Source organism: Mus caroli, unplaced genomic scaffold, assembly GCF_978045245.1.
Source record: "Mus caroli unplaced genomic scaffold, Mus_caroli_1 scaffold_8, whole genome shotgun sequence".
Lineage (NCBI taxonomy): Eukaryota > Metazoa > Chordata > Mammalia > Rodentia > Muridae > Mus > Mus caroli.
In genome coordinates this window covers 4,293,337-4,315,834 of record NW_028227263.1, presented here as the reverse complement: position 1 = coordinate 4,315,834, position 22,498 = coordinate 4,293,337, and the positions used below count along the sequence as shown (strand labels likewise).

Sequence of the window (22,498 nt, the reverse complement as noted above, 5' to 3'; positions counted from 1 at the left end):
GGCTGTCCTGGACTCACTCTCTAGACCAGTCTGGCCTGAAATTCAAGAGATCTGCCTGCCTCTGCCTCCTAAAGGCTGGGATTAAAGGTGTGAGACACCACAACCATCTTGTTTTTGTTTGTTTTTGAGACAAGTTCTTACCAGGTAGACTAGGCTGGCTGGTTATCAGGGTCGACTTGACACAAGTCTATCAGAGAAAAAGGAGGCTCAGTTGAGAAAAATCCCTCCGTAAGATCCAGTTGTAAGGCATTTTCTCAATTAGTGATTGATGGGAAAGGGCCCAGCCCATTGTGGGCGGTGTCATCCCTTTGCTGATGGTCCAGGGCTCTATAAGAAGTCAGCTGAGTAAGCCATCGGAAGTAAGCCATGGGAAACAAGCAGTTAACCAGCATCCTTCCATGGCCTCTGCATCAGCTCCTGCATCAGCATCCTTCCATGGCCTCTGCATCAGCTCCTGCATCAGCATCCTTCCATGGCCTCTGCATCAGCTCCTGCCTCCAGGTTCCAGTCTTGTTTGAGTCCCTGTCCTGATTTTCTCCCGTAATGGACTGTGATCTGGAAGTGTAAGCCAAATCAACCCTTTTCCTCCCAACTAGATTTTTGGTCACGGTGCTTTCATCACGGTAACAGAAACCCTAAGACACTGGCCTTGAACGCACAGACATCCACCTGCCTCCGCCTCCCAGGGTCTGAAATCAAAAGCATGCACCACCACACTCAGTTCTCAGTTCTAGTTTGTAAACTGCTATACAAATAAATTTTGTGTTTGTTTACCCAACCCTCCCCTGACTGGGCTCCGGGAAACATGGAAGCCCCTCCCAATTCACAGGGCTCCTAGACTGATTGACAAGGGTTTTTTGAAAGTCCTTGGAGCGCTGGTAATGCTGCCAATGAAGTGGAACTCCAGCAAGGGAGGGCCAAAGGGCCTTCGCTGCCAAAGATGAGGGAGGGTGATAATCACACTGGGCAGTGGTTAAAGACACAAAGGACCAGGCCTAATGACACACACCTATAATCCTCACGCTCAGGAGGCTGAAGCAAGCAGATCCTTCATAGCCAGAGGCCATAGAGCTCGGTCAACCAGGGTATCAGGGGGCGGGGAGCTAGGGGGAGGCCATAGAGCTTGGCCAACCAGGGTATCAGGGGGCAGGGAGCTAGGGAGGAAGAACCATTCACAGCTAAGAGGGTCGGGGTGAAAGTTCAGGAGGTGAAGTTATGCATGGGGACCCGCATGTCATCCCTTATACATAGTGAATGCTGGTCATGGCCCCTTTCTGTCACCAGCTCAGAGGAAGCTGCAGTGCAACTTTCTGAATCCGGGTTCATCCAACACCAGCCGCCTCCATCAAGCACAATGGGATCAAAGTTGTGTACCTGAGGTGCACGGGAGGTGAGGTTGGTGACACATATGCCTGGTCCCCAAGATCAGTCCCTTGGGTCTGTCTCCAAAAACAGTTGGTAATGACGCTGCCAAGGTAACCAGCGACTGGAACAGTGGAACAGTCTGAAAATGACAGTGAAACTGAACATCCAGACAGACAGGCCAGCATGGAGGTGGTGCCCTCTGCCTCTGTCTTGGCCTGAGCATCAGAGTCTTCAAGAAGCCACCAAGCGACAGAGAGAAGCAGAAGACCATTACACACAGTGGAAATGTCACTTTTGATTGCCCGGCACCTGCAACACAACCTGGTCCTTAGTCAGAGAACTTTCTGAAACTATTAAGGAGATCCTAAGTACTGCACAGACTGTAGGCTGCCATGTGGATGGGCACCCTGTGACATCGATAGTAGCCTTCTGGGATGCCCAGCTAGTTAATAAGCAACTAGAGAAAATGTTTCAATGGAAGACAATCTGGTTATAAATAAATAAATAAATAAACAAACTGGGCGTGCCATGCTTACAATCCTAGCAGGCAGATCCTGGGGATCAGTGGTCAGCCACTCTAGCCTTCCAGGTGAATTCCAGGCCAGTGAGAGACCCTATCTCAAAAAACAAGGTGGATGGCACCTGAGGAATGACAGCTGAAATTGTCCTCAAGTCTTCACATAGGAACCCATATGTGCATGAGCACACACACACACACACACACACACACACAAAATGACTGTCACAGACATCTTTGCTAGCTATTTTATAACAAGATAAAAAAGCAACCTGCTAAAGTTGCACTTTACCCAGTCCAACTAGAGTTACATGGTAAGAGACACTGTCTCAAAATAAATAAGTAAATAAAAGGAACTGGGACAAAGTGTACTGCACAATTGTAACCTCAGGAAGGGAGGGAGAGAGGGAGGGAGAGAGGGAGGGAGGGAGGGAGGGAGGGAGGGAGGCAGGCAGGCAGGCAGGCAGGCAGGCAGGCAGGCAGGCTGTGAGTTCAGGGCCAGCTTTGGAGAAAGAAACCTACCCCAAAATTTAATCTAGTTTCTTTCTTTTGCAGCCCTGGCCTGGCTGTCCTGGAACTTGCTCTGTAGACCAGGCTGGCTTTTCTCAGATCCATCAGCCTTTGCCTCTCAAGTGCTGAGATTAAAGGCTTGCGCCACCACCCGGTGTGCTAACCTAGTTTCTTGGAAAAGTATTCTTTTATAGACATTCAGTAAGTAGAAACTGGCTGGCCACCTTGGACATTAATAAAACACCATAGTGTTCTGACCTTAGGGAGTAGGAACAGGCCCCAAGAAGTGCAAGATCAGAAAAGCAGGTAGACACCCCCAGAACTGCAGTCAAGGTTCTGGAGACTCACTGACCAAAGTGTGGCCACGGGCAATAACAAGGTCAGGGAATCTTCACAGCTTACATCAGAAGAGCACAGACAAGACAAAAGTGGCCTCATCTCAACCTGACGGTACCTGGTTTATCTCAAGCTATCCTGGACGGCATTGAGCGCGTTCTGGCACAGATGACATCAGGAGCCAGTTGTAAAGTAGCATTACCCCAGGGGTTTTTGCCTGTTTATAGTTTGCCAGAAAACTTTGTAGGGAAAAAGAAACCAGAGTTACTCAGGGCACCATGACAATTATAACCCACAATGTCTGCAGCCAGGGCAAGCATTTCTCTCTATGGATCTCTGGGCGAGCTGGATCCATAGAGAGAGAAGCAAGTGTACTTTTCATGGCTCTGGGGGCCAGAAGTCTGAGATTAGAGTGCAGATATGGCCAGGTTCAGGATCACACTTCTGTCATGGCTGCTCAGAGAGTCAACATTGCTCTGTTCTTAAGAGGGTGGGAAATTGAGCTCACTTATAAAAGACCAGGACCCCTTCATGACTCCACCTGACTCTTGTTGCCGGATACTTCATACCATCTTACTGGAGGTTATGACCCCAGCATATGAAGTGGGGACTCTGTTTATAGTAAGAGCCAAGTCAGACCATAACAAGAAGGAATGGCCACTCTACCTGTGTTAATCTGAGCCTGGGAAGGGGAAGTAGGAAGAACTTCCAGGGACTTTGGCTCCAAATTGGTGGATTCCTAGGAACCTGAAATCCACCCATCAAGGGGCTCATGGAGGATGGCATATTCATGAACACTCACTCCCAGTAGGGCCGGACATTCCTGGACCCATGGCTCAGGCATAAAGGAAGAACCTTGTGTGGGCTCCCCAGCCCAGAAAGAAGCTGTTAAAATACCTATACCTAGAAACTGGAGAGTAAAAGTGTGCTGCACCCTGGGGCATGTGTTCCCATTAAAGACTTGCTGTATCCCCAGATCACCCTACATTCCACCTGTTTGGCCTATGTAGAAGATAGTAGTTCTTTTTTTTTTAATTTATTTATTACATGTAAGTACAATGTAGCTGTCTTCAGACACACTAGAAGAGGCTGTGAGATCTCATTATGGATGGTTGTGAGCCACCATGTGGTTGCTGGGATTTGAACTCAGAACCTTTAGAAGAGCAGTCAGTGCTCTTAACCCCTGAGCCACCTCTCCAGCTCCAGTAGTTCTTGGAGAACGGAAGACTGTTATCGTAAATGGGATCAGACCACAGCTCCTGCAGCTGCCTTTCCTGATTGGCTCTACTGGTACAGCACACTTAGAACACGTCTGTACCCTCACCCTGCCCACAGCTGTTCTTAACACCCGTGGTAAAAGGATGAGACTGAACACATTACTTTCAACAGCTAGCTACACCTTCATGGTCCGATCTCCCAAGACCAATGCTGCCCAGGACTGTCTCCTCATCCACAGGTACCGTCATCGCCTTTCCTTCCCATCACTGTTGGTGACACAGTGGTGACCACACTTGGACAGAAAGTAGATGTTACCATCGTAATAGAATCCATGAGCTGAGGAGTGGACCACACAGAGCCTGGGACTGACTGACTGACTCTCTCTCTCTCTCTCTCTCTCTCTCTCTCTCTCTCTCTCTCTCTCTGTCTCTGGAATCCCAGGTGTGGAGGGTTGAATGAGAATGGCTCCTTTCCATTCAAATATTTGAACGTTTGATCCCTACTTGGTGAAATTGACTGGGAAGGATTAGAAGTTTTGGCCTTGCTGAAAGAGGTGTATCACTGTGGGTGGTCTTTGAGGTTTCGAAAGCCTTTTCTGTTCCTAGTTCTCTCTGTGTGTCCAACTCTCAGATTCAGTAGCTAAGTTCTTAGCTACTGCTCTAGTGCCATGTCTTCCTGACTGCTGCGATGCTCCCCGTGTGATGATCACGGACTCTAACCCTCTGGGACCATGAGTCCCAATAATGCTTTCTTTTGTAAGTTACTTCGGTCATGGTGTGTCTTCATGGCAACAGAAAAGTAAGCAAGACACCCTGGTCCAGTGTATACAGTCTCTTCAAGCATAAGACAGATAGCATGACTAGTACATCCTTGTTATTTAAGAGACAGTTTTCACCTACCTGCTAAAATTCCTTCCCAGGGAGAGCTATATAATAAGTGTCTGTCCTTTCTCTTAAGGTCCCAGTGGCAAACCAAGGCATGATTCCTCCAAAGCTCACCCGAAGAACCAATGAGCGTTACTGGGCCTCCTTACAGAGCATAGGTGAGAGGTTACTTACTCACCCAACAGGCCACACCTGAAAAGCCTTACCTTGCAGCGATAAGAGCTTCCTGTAGCAGCATAGATGGATCCCCCCTCCCCACCTAGTTGTCTCCAGCCTATATACTCTAGAGCTCCTTCTCAAGATCACAGACAATTAAGGTAGAGTTGCATACAATGTATGGTAAGAAGCAGATGGATAGTCACAGGAGGGTCTCACGACCTGCTCTGCCCCTTTATAAAGTGGTGCAAATTGTCACGAAGCCCAGCAGGAATGGTCTTTTGCGAGGGGCACAGTTGAATTCACAGTTGTTTGGCTGCATTGTCAGTCACTCACGACAAGGTGCTCCCTGCAACCCTTTAACTGAATAGCTCAAAGCCAAGAGAAGGCTCTGCAGGGGCTGGAGAGAGGGCTCAGCAGTTATGAGCACTGACTGCTCTTGCACAGGACCAGGGTTTGGGTCCTAGCACTCACCTAGTAACTAATAAGCAACCGCAACGCCAGCTCCAACAGACTGCAGTGCACCCTTCTGGCCTCAGAGGGTGTTGCATGCAAGTGGTACAGAGGCATACATGCAGGCAAACACTCATATACATAAACTAAAAATAAATAAAACCTTTAGTGTGCATGTGGCATGTGTGTGTGTGTGTGTGTGTGTGTTCTACACTAAGTCCAGGCAGTCAACCCACTGACCCAGCAGGTCTGATGGAGCCTCTGGCTAGCCCTTTAGATGATTATTGCATGGACTTTGGCAAAGTGCTGCCCTCACCAGAAGAGAACTAACCTAGTTCCAACCAGTGCCCTAGATACTGAGCATCCTCCCGGAGCCACTGTTAGAATGTTTGACCCATGAGCCCCTGGGTGGAGCTCATGGTAGTGATATACAGTGCTGGCTTGAGGAAGCCCCAGAGACCCACGTAGGCAACTCCAGGAAGCAGACCACACACAAGAGTCACTCCTGCAATGGCTCCTCTTTCCGAAGCTATACTCACCAATGGCTTTGTGGGGAGCTCCCTGTGGACAGCTGACAGAGAAAGAAAAGGCTGAGTTCCGATTTCAGGTGGTTTTGCATGTTACAGGGATGTCACCTGAAGATGGACAGCTACGCCACTATAGTCCCTACAAGGCCCACATGACCACGATGGCAGCAAGATCTCCGAGTGAGCAGGACAGTATGAAGCATGACTGGTGGCTTGTTTTACTTGGCAGCTTCAAGATAAAAGGCATGGGCCTGATCTGGTTCACAGGCAGGGACAGACGGGACAGCTGGGTAGCCTGGTAAACCACAAGGAGCAAAGGTAGAAGAATTTGGATGGCTTGGAGGTCTAGCCTCTCTGGTAACATTTAGATGCACAGGGTACAAAGAATCTGTCTCTTGTGAATATTGAGCCAACCACACCCACAGCCAAAGAAGCCCTAAGAACCGAGTGACTAGGAAAGCCCATCTATGGACATTATCAGCTTTCCCCAAGCAGGAGGAAAAGAAGCCATGTGATGTAGTAACACAAATACACGTTAGACACGACCTCAAGTGCTGGTTAATTTCTGTCAACTTGCCACAAACTGGAGTCACCTGGGAAGAGGGAACCTCAACCGAAGAACTGGTTTGTGAACCCGTCCAGAGGATACTTTCTTAATTGCTAATTGATGCAGGAAGGTCCAGCCCACTGTGGGCGGTGCTATCCTTAAGCAAGGAAGGCCTTTGCTTGTATAAGAAAAGTGTGTTAAGTAAGCCAGGAAGCAGTCAGTGTTCCCTCCATGGTCTCTGCTTCAGTTCCTGCTTCTAGATGCCTGCTTGAGTGCACACCTTGGCTTTCCTCAATGACGGGACTGTCGTCTGTAAACTGAAATAAACCCTTCCCTCCCCAAGTTGCTTTCTGTCAGAATGTTTTATCGCAGGAACAGAAGAGCTAACTAACAGACATCAGAACCTGGGTTCCAGTCACAGCGGCTTGTTCCGTTATGGCTATGCTGAGCGCCGAGCTGCCAGCAGCAGAGGATGGCAGTGACCCCTGCCATCCTGAAGGGGCAGAGCTAGAATTGTTGCTAACTCTGGTCGTGAATACACTTTCCCTGGCATCCTAGATGCTACTGCCCAAATGGCAGTTTATGGACTCAGCAGAGGATCTATTCCACACAGCATAAGTCTCTCCAGTGAACTCACTCTCTGGCCATGTTCCCATTGAACAGGAAAATGGCTCCTAAAAGCTGTTTTGGGGCCAGCAGAGTGGCCACACTGTGAGGCTGGGATGTACCCAGGATATGCTTGATGCTCTGGACCAGTGCCACCCTACAGCCTCTCTCCATGGACAGCATCCAGGAGTCCAGGGTCAGGAGAGGAAATAGCATAATTTTGTTTCATGTCCCTACAACTTTGGGCTCTACTGGTTTAGTGATCTCAGATCCCAAGGGACCAACCAATGCATCCTGGTTCATCCAAGACTCTCATGGGGACACAGCTACAAGTACCTGGTCCTTGGATGGAGCACCTTCAGTCCTAGACAAATCTGAGAAGGTTCTACCAGGGGACACATCATATAAAAGGCTGTCATAGCAGGAGATCTACAGAGAGAATGGTCTCTGTGCTGCTCAGGACGCTAGTCCCCTCAAGGAGAGATCAAAACCATGGTGTAGTGACTCAGAAAGGCAGAGATTCCTTAAGGGTGTTTCTTAGTGCCTCGTAAGTCCCATGGAAAACAACTACAAGAATTCAGATCCATCTTGTACAAACAAAACTGCTAACACCACAGACTTTTTTTTTTTAGGAATCCAGGCTTAGGCTTTCCCCACACCAGTCAAAGAACCTCAGCCTTTTCTGAGTCCAAAGATATTAGAATGTCCCATCAAAAAGGGTAAATGTTGGGGCTAAAGAGATGGCTCAACACTTAAGAGCACTGACTGTTCTTCCAGAGGACCTGGGTTCAACTCCCAGCACCCACATGGCTGCTCGCAACTATCTGTGACACCAAGATCCAACACCCTCAAACAGACATACATTCAGGCAAAACAGCAATGCACATAAAATAAAAATAAATATTGAAAAAAGAAAGGTAGTCACCAATGCCATTACAACTCCATGACTGAATGGCAAGTGCTTTCCCTTCCCCTCCGATAATCAATTCCTTTGCCTCCTTTTTCCTTCTCCTGTTTCCCTCCCATCTAACACAACCCAGAATTGCAGTGGCTAATGTTTCTATGTTCTCATCATTTAGCTCTTGAACATGTTCAAGGAGTGTGACTCAGCTGCAAGAATGACTAGCCTCCAAAGGTGAATGTGAAATTCTGACCCGGTTTCTCGGGAGATGCAGCCTGTTTTGGTTAGAGAGTTTAACCATGGCTTTGCTTTGGTTAAACACAGTTGCAGGAGGTGAAGAGATGACTCAGCAGTTAAAAGTTCTTGCAGATGACTCAGGTTGAGTTCCCAGCACCAGCACAGCGGTTTAAAAGCAGTTCCAGGAGATGCAACACCACTTTCTGACCTCTGTAGGCACCAGGCCCACAGGTGGTACACCAGACACGCATACAGACAAGACATCCATATACATAAAACAATGAATTAAAATCTGTTAAAAAAAAAAAGACAAATACAGTTGGGTTTTGTTTGTTTGTTTGTTTTAAGTGCATGCGTTCATCAATAGATCCTGTTGTCGTGCTGTCTGCTTGGTTAGGCTGAAACATTTCCTTCTGTGGTTGGGGTGAGATGTGGTCTCGGCCAGATGTGGTAGCAAGGGGAACAGCTGTCTAGCTGATCACGGTTTGCTGACTCCTCAGTTGTTCTGCCTTACCCTAGTTGCTTTACCGACTCTAGATGAAGAGAGGAGAGTCTTGGGCTTGGGTCGCCTACAGGGCCCTGAATTCTTCCCTGATAGTGCACTTCTCTGCCCAAACCAAACGTTTTGCTTGCTTCCCAACATTTTCTTTCTTTCTTTCCTTCTTTTTTTTTTTTTAAAGATTCATTTATTTATTATATGTAAGTACACTGTAGCTGTCTTCAGACACTCCAGAAGAGGGCATCAGATTTTGTTACGGATGGTTGTGAGCCACCATGTGGTTGCTGGGATTTGAACTCGAGACCTTTGGAAGAGCAGTCGGCGCTCTTAACCACTGAGCCATCTCACCAGCCCAACATTTGCTTTCTTAAACAAAACAAAACAAAACATGCTATTTGTCGGGCAGTGGTGGCTCATGCCTTTAATCCCAGCACTTGGGAGGCAGAGATAGGTGGATTTCTGAGTTCGAGGCCAGCCTGGTCTACAGAGTGAGTTCCAGGACAGCCAGGGCTACACAGAGAAACCCTGTCTCGAAAAACAAAAAAACAAAAACAAATCAGAACAACAACAGCAAACACTATTTGTTTTCTGTCTCTGTCCAGTAAACATAAGACAGCAGAGATCCTCTCTTTTCTTCTTCTTCTTCTTCTTCTTCTTCTTCTTCTTCTTCTTCTTCTTCTTCTCTATTGCTCCTTCAAGTCTTCCTGATGTCTCTTAGCTGGATGACTAGGAAGATGAAAAAGTAGCTACAACACGTGCCATGTAAGGGGTGTGTGCTGAGACAATGTTCAGGATATAAACAAGTGCAGGCATCAGAAACAAAGTCAGGACAGGGAGCCAGCTGATGAGAACAGCAGCTGATGCCTGGATGAAAGTTAAAAAACAAAACAAAAACGAAAGAAACAATTAAAAAGTTTTTTTTTTTAAGAAAGAAATGTGGCCAATTTGATTTTATGTCCCAAGGATACATAGTGATGGTGGGGCAATGTTAGAAACAAAGGCAAGCCAGGTGTGGTGACACATGCCTTGAATCCTAGCACTCAGGAGGCAGAGGCAAGCAGCGGTCTAAAGAGCTCCAGGCCAACTAAGGCTACATAGTGAGACACTGTCTCAAAACAACACAAACTAAACAAACAAACTAAACTAAACCAGCAAAGCCACCTTGCAAACAGCACAGTGGTTCATGTGGTATGGGAAGGCTCCCTTGCCTACTGAGCTGGAGGCCACCCCTTAGAACAGATACTGTAAGTTGCCCAGTCATCTCCACTGGGGCACACCCACCCAGGGTGCGAAGGTCTCTAAGAGATTCCATCTCCTTCCAATGGCTTCTTTCCATGGCGTCACGAAGGAAGGGAGACTATTCAAATGTCCAGTCCCCATTCCTAACCCACGAGCTCTGCAGGCTCACAGCAGCTTCTGCTACACCAACTGAAGTACCCTGGTCATTAGGCTGGAACCTCAAGGAGAAGCGGCTGGTGGTAAGGTGGGAGAGAGTTGGTAGTCTAGCTGGTGGGATGCACCAGCTAGAAAGCGAATGGAGTGCACAACTGAAGCTATCTGGATAGAACCACCCTCCACCCACCTGTCCTTCCTCACAGCTAGCCGAGAACATCCCAGCCTCGTTTAAGTCCAACTAAGAGGTAGGCTGAGCTTCTTCTCTGCGTACTCATTATTCCCAGCGTTTTCCCAGACACGCAGCCGGATTCCCGCAGCACCCCTCGTCCCTGCCATGGCCTCTACAGTAACAACGACCTCTTACATCCCTCTCCCCGACGTCCCTGGTGTCCCTCACCGCAGATTCGGTCCCCACAACCCCCGCATCCCCGGGCGCGCGGCCGGCGAACACCAGGTGAATGCGCGCGTCGTGTGGATCATTGGCACACCCTAACGCGCCACCCCGCCTCCGAGCATCACGGATTGGTTGTACGCGGGCTGGCCGCGGCCGATTGGCTCGGGCACCGCGACCATCGGTCCCGTTTCACGCTGGGTAGCACCGCAGCGTGGATGCTGCTCGGTCCCGCGGCGTCCAGAGGAGCGTGAGCAGCCGGGAGGGGCGGGCGGGGGAGCGCCTCAAGGAGCCGCTCCCGCCGCCCACCCCGACCGCGGCCTGAGCAGCCCGGGAGTCTTGGCCGAATCCCGTAGCCCCCGCAGCGGACAAAGGACCATGCGGTGCTGCAGGCGCTAAGCGCAGCAGGGTGGGCCGGGGGATGTGGGGCGGGGCAGGCGGGGCCGGGGGGCCGCAGCGACGCCCCTGATTGTGGTGCCGCGATGCCGTGGTTCCCGGTGAAGAAGGTCCGCAAGCAGATGAAGCTGCTGCTGCTGTTGCTGCTGCTCACCTGCGCCGCGTGGCTCACGTATGTGCACCGGAGCCTGGTGCGCCCGGGTCGCGCGCTACGCCAGCGGCTGGGCTACGGGCGAGGTACGAGATGGCGCGTAGCGAGAGGGCCCGGACCTCCCAAGGCGTGGGGGTCTGACTGCCCAGAGCCCCTGCTGTCCTGCTCCTCCCAGCTCCGCTATATTGGGGGAGGGGTCGCGGTTCTGTTCGGCGGGACGCCCAGTGACGTCAGCAGTAACGCAGGGTCCCTCGGGGCTCATCTCTAACCTTTTCCGACCCTGGAATCGGCCTAGATCCGGTGGTGATGGAGTTAACGGTGGGCCCTTGGGGGAACCGGTGCCCTCAGCTAAGAGGCTTGTCAGGCCATTGCCTACTTAGCAGGGCCTCAGTTTCCTCATCTTCTGGAAGGTGGGGAGGTAAGGGTGGTGTTGAGGGATCCAGCTGCCTAGAGTGGCCAGAGCAGCTGGAAACTCTGGGTACACCTGTGAGTGAACTGAGATGTCCGTGTGCTAGGGACCAATGCTAACTTGAGTAAATGCTTGTTGTAGTTTAAGAGTGGTCAGAGGATGTACAAAGCAACTTAGGCCTGGCAAGCCCTGTGGGTAAAAATCCGGGGAGAACCTCTGGAGATGGTGGCCATTGGACCCACACCTTGGGGGAAAACTCTCCAGAGCAGGGTGAACATCAATGACAGCTAGGTAGAAAAAGACCAGGGAATGAGCCTGGAGAAGCCTAACCAAGCCACGTAGAGCTCAGCCCCATCTTTGTGAGGGAAGCTGGTGAGCTGAGGAGGGGAGCAAGTGTCTCTCCTCTCAAAGTCTCAGAGCAATGACACTGGCTCACGAAGTTCTTGTCCACTCCACCTGATGGATCCAGAACTCCCTTTTCAGCCCTGCACCTGTCTCCTGCCTGCAGAGGCCCTCTGCCTCTTCATATGCCTGGACAACTGTTTCCGGACATCTTCCAGCAGATCCTGGGCCAAGAATCTGAGACAGATCCCAGCCCTCAAGAAAGTCTATGGGTCATCCCAATCCATGTACATTATTAGCTGTGACGTCTTCAAGATGTGACAGCTCTATCCCTAAGAGATAAGTCTGGACCCAGAGCTGACCCAGTACCCAATAAAGCCAGCTCCCACCAGCTGCCCTTGTGGGTTCAGCTGACTTCCTGAGCAATTTGTTTCTGTCTGAGACCAACCAGGAAGGAATGAAGACAGGGAGCCCCACTGTTGAAGGTTGATCATGAGGGCAGCTGGCTCTGACTCCTCCTAGGTGGGTAGGATCTATTCTGGATCCTGGAAGATCAGTCCTGCCCAATGGCACTGCTAGAAGCAGCCTGGGCGGCACAGATGGGGCCCCAGCCACACACTCTCTTCTCTGGGCTGAAGACCATCTCCTGTCTGGCCACCTGGGACCCACCAGGCACCACAAGGCATGTGAGAAATTGGGTAGCTGCAAGTGCCTAAGACTTTCCTGACAGAGTCGTCAGTCTTCAGAGCTGGCAACGTTCAGCAGGTGTCCAGCAGCCTGTGCTTATAGATACCTCCAAGTGAGGGTGGGGCAGATAACTGTCCCTTCATGCTGAGGCTTAGCCTGAGCTGAGACCCCACTACAGAAAGTTCCCAGTATACTCAAAATGCCTGGACTTAGCTTGATAGGCTGTGGGTATCCAGGCCAGGCTCCAGGACGTTGACCAGGAGTCTTGCCTGCTTACTTCCTGGCTCCTCAAGGAAGGATAATCCCAGCACTCGGGAGGCAGAGGCAGGTGGATCTCTGAGTTCGAGGCCAGCCTGGTCTACAGAGTGAGTTCCAGGACAGCCAAGGCTACACAGAGAAACCCTGTCTCAAAAAAAAAAAAAAAAAAACCAAAAAAAAAAAAAAGGAAGGATCTAGAATGTGGAGCACCGCCAAAATTTCAAGGGAAGAGACCACACAGGCAGCCCCTCACCTAGAGACAGCTCAGGCTCAACTGGTATCAGCTGTACCTTTCCAGGAGCCTGGCTTCTGAGATCAGCAAGGAGGGACAGATGTGAATGCAAGGTGTGACTTTGAAACAGGAAGGATCTCTGGATCCTAGTGTCTCATTGGGAGCACCAAGAGGGACAGGATTGGGATAAAATGAAACCTCCTGCCTTTGGAGACTCAAGTCCCAAAGAGTGGACACCCAGGAGTGCAGTGGGCATGCTACTTAGGGAGAAGGTCCAAGAAGTGGGACAAAACAAGGTATAGGAGTAGTCTACTCCAAGCTGGAGGAACTGTGGTGGACATGTCTTCACATAGATCTGGAGAGAGGAGGCAAACACCCTAGCACGTGGGAAGGACATCAAGGGTGCTAGGCCATCTGCAATTCTCCCCAAGGCAAAGCCATTCTGAGAGGATCACCTGATGGATGTGAGTGTGTACAGTGTCACACTAGCCTGAGTATATATATATATATATATATATATATATATATATATATATATATATATATATATAACCCTGCTCCTCGCTCTCATTAGGGACTGGAGAAAGCTGGTAAAAGACTCTTGCTTTGTATTGCCCACCCAAGGTAGGGTCTAGAAGGCACCCAAATGATGGAGCGGAAGTGTAGAGGCTTCAACAGTCCTTCTTGCCCCACCCCTCCAGTTGACCCCCAACAACAAAGATAATGGCCTTAAGGAGTCTGAGCTCTAACACGCCTCACACGCGTCTGCAGATGGTGAGAAGCTGACCGGTGTGACCGATAGCCGCGGAGTCCGAGTGCCATCGTCCACACAGAGGTCAGAGGACTCGAGTGAAAGTCATGAAGAGGAGCAAGCGGTAAGGAGTGACCGAGAAAAACCTAGTCACAAGGAGCCACCCTCTAGGATGGGTAGATATGACCCTGGGTTGTATGTGAGTTTCAGCATCCCAGCCTGGATACAGGGTCCGGGTAGTCACTGAGTGGTCTGCATCTGTTGTGCATCCAATCAGTGGCTACATAACTGTCTGGGCAGATTTGCTGAGGGTATCTGTGTGGGCGAGTGCTTAGGTGGTGAGCCTGGATGTGCAAAAGGGAAACCATGAAGTTCTACTCTGCTGTGTGTGCCCAGGTGGACTGTGCAGTTGTGACATTTCCTGCCTTTAGAACTCTGATATGGCTCTTTCTTTCCTGCAGCCTGAGGGGCGGGGCCCAAACATGCTGTTTCCTGGAGGACCTAGGAAGCCACCCCCACTGAACCTCACCCACCAGACACCCCCATGGCGGGAAGAGGTAAGCTCTGTTGGGCTGGGCTGGCCTGGGCTGGGAGGAAGGGTGGGGCAGACTGTATAACAGCTAACATCCCTTCTGACCCCCAGTTCAAAGGGCAGGTGAACCTGCATGTGTTTGAGGACTGGTGTGGAGGTGCTGTGGGCCACCTGAGAAGGAACCTGCACTTCCCACTCTTTCCTCATGTGAGTACCTCAAGAACGTACGGGTTGGTAAGGTGGGCAAGGCATGCAGTGAGCTGTGAGTTAGTAGTTATTGCACAACCGGCAGACTCGTACTACGGTGACAAAGTTAGCTGTGTCCCCTAAGTGGAAGAACTATGGACTCCGGATTTTTGGCTTCATCCACCCAGCCAGAGATGGTGAGTAGGTTGCATACGGCAGGGGCAGGATGTCTTGAACAGTTCAGCTTCCTGAGCCTCTGTCCTTTGGACTAGGCGACATCCAGTTCTCTGTGGCTTCGGATGACAACTCTGAGTTCTGGCTGAGTTTGGATGAGAGCCCAGCAGCCGCCCAGCTTGTAGCCTTTGTGGGCAAGGTAGGTTCTGCCCTCTTGCCTCGCTCCTCTATCCACACCACATCTGTCTTCTCTGGACCTCCTGCAGCCTCTTGGAAACACAGACTGAGTGTGTCCGATGCCCACAGGGAGAATGTGGTCACTCCTTTGTCCCCCTTGTGTCACCCCTAGACTGGCTCCGAGTGGACCGCACCTGGAGAATTCACCAAGTTCAGCTCCCAGGTGTCTAAGCCGCGTCGGTGAGTAACTTAAGAGTGCATGCATTTACACGTGTGTGCACATCTATGTTGGCATATGAGAGGGAGGCTGGGTATCGTGCTTGCCCATGTTACACAAGCACTGTCTTCCCGAGGGATCATCCCAGAGGGATATGAGATTCTGTCCTAACCCTCCGGGCTCTTATTCTGTTTGATGAGAAACAGCCCCAGCTCCTTCTGTCTACAGGCTCATGGCCTCCCGGAGATACTATTTTGAACTGCTTCACAAGCAAGATGACAAGGGCTCAGACCATGTGGAAGTGGGTGTGAGTGTGGCCTGCCCTCTGAAGAAGCTCCAAAGACCACAGCTCCCCACCCCCACCCACTTCCTCTATCATTGGACAGTCACTGCAGGGTGGTCCCCAGCCCAAAGGGATATCCAGTCTAGGAGATAAAGCAGTTATTTGGGAACATGGTCCAGGGTCAGGAGGGTATGCTATGCTTGCTGGATGCTCAGAGGGGCTGCACTGAAAAGTGGTCCTTCACCAGGAGACATGGGGAAGACAGAGTGTACAGGCCTCTGAAGTCTGTACCTGGAGGACTAGCTCCTGTTATCTAGCATCTTCTGAGACTCCAAGAAGTTGGGTAGCCTGATCAGGCCAGGCCTGTGATGCTGGGATGAACTGCTCAGACTGCCGTGGGGGAGTGAGGTAGCTGAGATTTTGCGTGCCAGGCATCCCTCTGGCCTGTGTGAAACCATGGGAAGCAGAGAGATGGAGCCTTGGGAAGTGTACTATCTTTTTTTTTATTGCCATGATCATCAATGTAACGAAATCCTTGACAAGAAGCCACTTACGGGAGGGTTTATGTCAGCTCACAGTTTGAGGGTTCAGTCCATGGTGGAGGGGAAGCCCTGGCAGCAGGAGTGTGAGGTAGCTGGTTACATGGACTCTGCATCCAGGAACTGGGAGACATGACTGCTGGTGCTCGGCTCACTGTCTCCTTTTTATTCAGTTTTGGACCACCGTCCATGGGATGGTACTCCCCACATTTTAGGGTAGGTCTCCCCACTCCCACCCCCCAGTTAACCTCATCTAGGTTCTCCCTCACAGACATGCCTGGAAATTTGTCTCCAGTGATTCTAGAGCCCGTTAGATTGACAATCAGTGTCAGCCACCACAGAGAAGAAAGACGGGTAGCTGGGAGACGGGGGGGGGGGGGGGGGGAGGGTTTAACAGCAGGACAGAGCCTGGAGGGAGAGATACATGACCACAGTAGCGTTGGTGCTTCTTGGCCTCAGCACCTCAGTACACGTCATCCCGTCTCAGTAGAGTGGAGACTCGGTGTTTGGATGGTCTGAGGGAAGAGAGCAGAGGTACTGATAACGAGGGTCCCAGATGAGCTCAGTCAGCACCCCCAGGAGCACCAGCTGAGTAGAGGTGGGAGGAACACATCTGCAAGGAGACTGAGGAGCATCCATGGAGCTGGGGCACGGGGAGGGCCATCTGGTGGCAGATACTAGGTCAGGGGCTGAGGGAAGATCCAGCAGTGACCGCAGGAAAGCAACATGCAAAGTCAGAGAGAAAATGGAGTCAGAAGTTATAGTCAGCAACTTTTGGAGGAAAGGAAAAGGGAGGGAGGGAGTTGGGAGGAGGTAGAGAAGGGGGGAGGGAAGAGTGTTGGGCGGAGTCTGGATCTGCCCCTTGAACATCTTAACCTTCTGGGCCTTCTGTCAGGTTCCTCTTCCTTAAGCCCCTCCTGCCCTCCCCATCAAGCCTCTTGCATCCTTTGAGGATTTTCACTGGGTAGTTCCCTCACTCATGAACTAAGGAAAGCCGCCTACCAGGACCCAACCTCTTTCCTATCCCCACACCCCCAGTGGCGAGCTTTCCTGCCTGGTCTGAAGTTCGAGATCATTGGTTCTGCTCACATTTCCCTGTACACAGGTGCGGGCTGGGTATTTCCTCAGGGGGGGGAATGGCTGGGTTCAGGGGTGGGGGTGGGGCTCAGCATGGGGATGGTGGAGGGGAGGATGAAGTTCTGGATACCCTCCTACTCCCAGATGAGTCATCTCTGAAGATGGACCATGTGGCCCATGTGCCTCAGTCTCCAGCCAGCCACGTAGGAGGATTCCCACCGCAGGGGGAACCCAGCGCCGACATGCTGCACCCAGACCCCAGGGATACCTTCTTCCTCAGTGAGAGGAGGCTTCAGAGGATGGGGAGGATGGAGTGGGGTGAGGGCCAGGCCAGGCTCCCAAGTGATGGCCCTTTTTGCAGCTCCTCGGATGGAACCTTTGAGCCTGGAGAATGTTCTGGAGCCCTGTGCCTATGCCCCCACCTATATCCTCAAGGATTTCCCCATAGCCAGATACCAAGGACTACAGTTTGTAAGTGCCTGGTGTGGGAGGTGGCGGCTTAAAGCTACCCTTTGCCCCAGGCCCTACCCCTAAGCCATCGGCCCTGCCCGCAGGTGTACCTGTCCTTCATCTACCCCAATGACCATACCCGTCTCACTCACATGGAGACAGACAACAAGTGCTTCTACCGTGAGTCCCCACTATACCTGGAAAGGTAGGTGGGGGCGTGGCCTGTCAGAAGCGAGGATGAGGAGCCTCGATGAGGAAGGTCTCTGATGCACTTTCTCCCTCAGGTTTGGGTTCTATAAATACATGAAAATGGACAAGGAAGAGGGAGAGGAAGATGAGGAGGAAGAAGTTCAGCGTAGAGCCTTCCTCTTCCTCAACCCAGATGGTGAGTGTCTTGGTCCTGCTGCACTCCCAGCCCAAAGGCCAGGTACTTGAGCTTACCAGACCCTCTCTGCAGACTTCCTGGATGACGAGGATGAGCAGGAACTGTTAGACAGCCTGGAGCCCACCGATGCATCTGTACAGCAGAGCCACAGGACCCCCACCCCAGCAGCCTCCACTGGAACGACAGCCAGCCCGACCCCACCTACAACTAGTCCTCTGGACGAGCAGACCCTCAGACACTCCCGGGCACTGAATTGGGCCCCACGCCCCCTGCCCCTCTTCTTGGGGCGAGCTCCACCTCCCCGAACTGTGGAGAAGTCGCCTTCAAAGGTGTACGTGACCAGGGTCCGACCTGGACAGCGGGCTTCCCCGAGGGCATTGCGAGACTCACCCTGGCCACCCTTCCCTGGTGTCTTCCTGCGCCCCAAGCCTCTGCCCAGAGTACAGCTGCGGGTGCCCCCACATCCACCTCGGACCCAGGGCTATAGGACCAGTGGCCCCAAGGTCACAGAACTAAAGCCCCCAGTCAGGGCCCAGACCAGCCAGGGAGGCCGGGAGGGCCAGTTGCATGGACAGGGACTCATGGTGCCCACAGTGGACTTGAACTCCTCGGTGGAAACACAGCCTGTGACCTCCTTCCTGAGCTTGTCTCAGGTATCCAGGCCACAGCTGCTGGGAGAGGGTGAAGAAGGGGAGGAGGATGGGGCCCCTGGTGATGAGGCCACATCAGAAGACAGTGAGGAAGAGGAGGAGCCGGCCGCTGGGCGGCCCCTGGGTCGCTGGCGGGAGGATGCCATCAACTGGCAGCGCACATTCAGCGTGGGCGCCATGGACTTCGAGCTCCTGCGCTCGGACTGGAACGACCTGCGCTGTAACGTATCCGGGAACCTGCAACTTCCTGAGGCCGAAGCGGTGGATGTGGTGGCTCAGTACATGGAGCGGCTAAATGCACGGCATGGCGGGTACGGGGCAGACGGCTGCTTGAAGAGAAGGCATGCCGGTGTCTGCAGGGATCGCAGAACTTCCTTGGCTCTCAGCAGCTCTCTGAGCCCCTTCTCCCTCTCTGTAACTATGGGTGAAGGGCTCTCTGGAGCCCCACTCAAGACTGACTTCATCTCTCCTCACTGCCAATTCCCACATCTGCCAACTTAGACTTAGACCCAGGGATGAACCCAAACCATAGGGGAAGTAGTCAGGTGTAGCCAGATTGTGGGCAGATGGCCTTTTCAGGGACCAGAGACACTAAGTGTCATGCTCAGGAGCCCTAGACCTCTCCCTGTGGAGCACTGGAGGGTCCCAACTAGGGGACTGTGTCTAGTTCAAGGAAGCCTTGGTCTCCTAGGTCTTAGGCTTCAAACTTGTTTCTACCCCATTTTGAGGGAGATTAATTAGGTCCATCTTTGAGGGAGGTCTTAGGAGACTGTTCTGTTCATTGTCAGCCTGGAGGAAAGCGAGAACCTTCTTTGGGCTTTGATGAACGCAGGGATATCAGGACAAGGTATCTGGCAGTCAGTGTTGAGAGCCAAGCTCCACACAAAGGTTTGAACAGGACAGGGGTTGTACACAGATGTGCTGCTGCTCCAGAGGGTGTGAGCATGACAGCCCTCAAAAGGGACCAGGAGACCCTTCCCACCACTGGTGATGTTGGACAGACCTACTGGTGATGTTGGACAGACCTAGGTGGCTCAGAGGGCAGGTCTCTCCCCCCCCCCCCCCCCGAGCTGACTGAACCCAGGGCCTTGTGCTTGCTAGGCAAAATGATCTACCACTGAACTAAATTCCCAACCCCGAGGGTAGGTCTCTTGAGAACAGCTTATGAGGCAGTTTCTTGGTCTCTTTATAGGACTGTCCACTTTAAGTGGTCATAGGCACATCTGGGTGCTATGGTGTGGGTGACCCCAAGGAGTAACCTAAAGTGTTTGGTTGGGGGTAGAAAGTTCCTGATTTGGGTAGGGTTGACTCCCATCTCAGGTCATGCCAATGGTATCCCATAGGGGGATTGCTAGCTGTCACCAGAGGGTGGGAAGCAGAATGAATAGCCTAAGGCCTGAGACAAAATGAGGGGCCTGCTCGGGGTATGAGGGGTACACATGGGAGAACTAACAGCTTCCTGGTGGTTCTTGTGGGATGCTAACCATAGGAGAAGCCTGAGACATCATCTCAGGACAAAGAAAATCATGCAGAGGAAGACATCTGGGAGAACTTGACAATCCTAGGCTCACAGCGACCCCTAGTGTAGCCTTTCCTATTTCCTGCTGGGCTGGGGAATTGAGACGTGGGAAGGTCAACCTGTGTTTAGGAGCGATAGAACGGGTTGCAGGTGTGATGCGGTCTGGGGAGTACAGTCGCGTGGTTCTCGGGGTAAAGGGGGAGGCAGTTGAGTAGAGCTACAACCCTCGGTTAATCACACCTGCCTCGCAGGCGCTTCTCGCTTCTACGCATCGTGAACGTGGAGAAGCGCCGTGACTCTGCACGCGGGAGCCGCTTCCTCCTGGAACTGGAATTGCAAGAGCGCGGAGGGAACCGCCAGCGCCTATCCGAATACGTCTTCCTGCGGTTGCCCGGAGCCCGCGTTGGGGATGAAGATGGAGAAAGTCCCGAGCCGCCTCCAGCCGCCTCGATTCACCCAGACAGTCGCCCAGAGCTCTGCCGGCCTTTGCACCTGGCCTGGCGTCAGGATGTCATGGTTCATTTCATTGTACCAGGTATGTGCGCCACTATGAGGCTTTCGGGGATGGGGTAGGAGGTGGGAACCATTCGGTCCAGTCATGCTGCTTCAGTGATATCCCCTCTTCCAGTGAAGAATCAGGCGCGCTGGGTAGTGCAGTTCCTGGCAGATATGACCGCGCTGCATGTGCATACGGGGGACTCTTACTTCAACATCATCTTGGTGGACTTTGAGAGCGAGGACATGGATGTGGAGCGGGCCCTGCGTGCGGCTCAGCTACCTCGGTAACGATGTTTACCACCACTATGGGGAAACCAAGAATCTTTCCTCTTACAGGAGATGAGTTGTCCTGACGGCGCCGTTCACCTTCCTTCCCTCCTGCAGGTACCAGTACTTGAAACGAACTGGAAACTTCGAGCGCTCTGCAGGCCTGCAAACTGGAGTGGATGCCGTGGAGGTCTGTGGGCCAGTCAAGGGCTTAGGGGAAAGAAAGGAGGGTGCTGAGCTCACCTTGGGGAGGTGAGCAGGGCTCAGACCTCCCAACCTACAGGACCCCAGCAGCATCGTTTTCCTCTGTGACCTGCACATCCACTTCCCACCTAATATCCTGGACAGCATCCGCAAGCATTGCGTGGAGGGCAAGCTGGCCTTCGCCCCTGTGGTCATGCGTCTGGGCTGTGGAAGCTCACCGTGGGACCCACGTGGTAAGGACCTGGGTGTTCCCCGGGGAGCTCCAGGTTCTCACAACCACCGGGGCAAACTCCAAGCCTGACCTCCTGGGTAAGCCTAGGACCCTATTCATACACAGGTCATGCAGTGATCGTTAGACCCGTTTGTCTATAAGCCTATGAGCTCTTTAGTTATTAGCAAATACCAGACACTCCCTCCCACCCAGGGTCTCCAAAATCAGGCTTCTTAGAATTCCTCCCAGGGTCCTCTAGCCTCCCTGGGGAGAAAATGTTAAGGACCACACCCTAATGGTTATCCTCCCCACTTCAAGGTTACTGGGAAGTGAATGGATTTGGCCTCTTTGGGATCTACAAATCAGACTTTGACAGAGTAGGAGGCATGAACACTGAGGAGTTCCGTGACCAGTGGGGAGGCGAGGACTGGGAACTTCTTGACAGGTAACTGCCCTCCCCTCCCTCACACTGAGACACCTCATCATCCTCCCTTGAGAGGATGGAATGACAGAGCTCCACCTGTCAGGATCTTAGAGACCCACAAAATCCCTTCCACCCACCCTGCATTGAACCCTTCCCACCCACCCCCAGGCTCCTGCAGCCACCAGGGCAGCCCCGAACCACAGCACCTGAGCCAGGGCTCTGATGTACCACCCGCTCCTCCCAGGGTCCTGCAGGCAGGGCTGGAGGTGGAGAGGCTTCGACTGCGACACTTCTACCACCACTATCACTCAAAGCGAGGCATGTGGGCCACACGCAGCCGCAAAGGTGCCCGCACACAGCGATCCTGAAGACCTAGCTGCCCTCTGGGCCACTGGGTCTTGGTGCAGCAGGTAAAAGCTGCGTCCTGAGCTTGATTCAGGCTCTGCCACCACCTGTGCTGGTCCCTAAAAGCCTCCTCTGTGACTCCAGATAGGCGGCACTCGTGGCAGGGCAGGCACCTTGGTCCCCACACCCCCTGATGATTTCTGTGAAATTTTCCGTAGCAATGACATTGTTTTCAGAATTTACAAGAGTTCTGTCTGTTCTGTTTTTTATTCAGAATGAAATGAAATATTTTTTTTAGTTCTGACTTGTTTTCTGTGACTGTTCTCTTCGTGAGGCAGAGCTCTGGTTACCAGGGAAGCTGTGGGTAACGCAGGCTCTCCCCGCCCCCCCCCCCCAACACCCACTTCCTGCCTGTAGCTTATGTTTCCACCTGGTTTCTGTGGAGTCTGGCTACTCGGAAGACACTGCATGAGAACTTCCCACACAGGAACTGCTGCTGAGCCAGCATATGTGGTGACACCAAGTCTCCAGAATGACCTTGATCTGTCACCCCACTCAGCCAGAGCAGACACTCCGTTATCTACATCGCCTT

General features: G+C 52.1%; 1 protein-coding gene and 1 pseudogene across 2 annotated transcripts; both read left to right on the top strand.

The window, feature by feature from the left end:
* The first annotated feature begins 543 nt into the window (after positions 1 to 543).
* Positions 544 to 10,796, top strand: LOC147002824 (large ribosomal subunit protein uL11-like; annotated as a pseudogene).
* Positions 10,797 to 10,970: 174 nt separating this feature from the next.
* B4galnt4 (beta-1,4-N-acetyl-galactosaminyltransferase 4) lies at positions 10,971 to 22,203 on the top strand. 2 transcript variants are annotated; one of them, XM_021166957.3, is made up of 20 exons: positions 10,973 to 11,175; positions 13,789 to 13,892; positions 14,230 to 14,325; positions 14,412 to 14,507; positions 14,593 to 14,683; positions 14,759 to 14,859; positions 15,010 to 15,077; positions 15,283 to 15,361; positions 16,915 to 16,981; positions 17,098 to 17,232; positions 17,315 to 17,424; positions 17,508 to 17,608; positions 17,688 to 17,788; positions 17,861 to 18,749; positions 20,209 to 20,492; positions 20,586 to 20,739; positions 20,840 to 20,912; positions 21,006 to 21,159; positions 21,456 to 21,582; positions 21,806 to 22,203. In XM_021166957.3, the coding sequence occupies exons 1-20, from the start codon at positions 11,025 to 11,027 to the stop codon at positions 21,927 to 21,929; spliced, it is 3,105 nt and encodes a 1,034-aa protein (XP_021022616.1). In that variant the 5' UTR covers positions 10,973 to 11,024; the 3' UTR covers positions 21,930 to 22,203. The 2 variants fall into 2 exon arrangements, with proteins under 2 accessions (XP_085697296.1, XP_021022616.1); XM_085841170.1 differs by lacking the exon at positions 21,806 to 22,203 and having other exon boundaries at positions 10,971 to 11,175; positions 21,006 to 21,235; positions 21,456 to 21,569.
* Positions 22,204 to 22,498: the final 295 nt, after the last annotated feature.

What these genes read in the sequence shown, in the direction of transcription:
- B4galnt4 (XM_021166957.3), top strand. Translation starts at nt 11,025, where the DNA reads ATGCCGTGGTTCCCGGTGAAGAAGGTCCGCAAGCAGATGAAGCTGCTG. An exon ending in CAGGTGTCTAAGCCGCGTCG is followed by an intron (nt 15,078 to 15,282) that starts GTGAGTAACTTA and finishes TTCTGTCTACAG; the next exon opens with GCTCATGGCCTCCCGGAGAT. An exon ending in TCCCCACTATACCTGGAAAG is followed by an intron (nt 17,609 to 17,687) that starts GTAGGTGGGGGC and finishes TTTCTCCCTCAG; the next exon opens with GTTTGGGTTCTATAAATACA.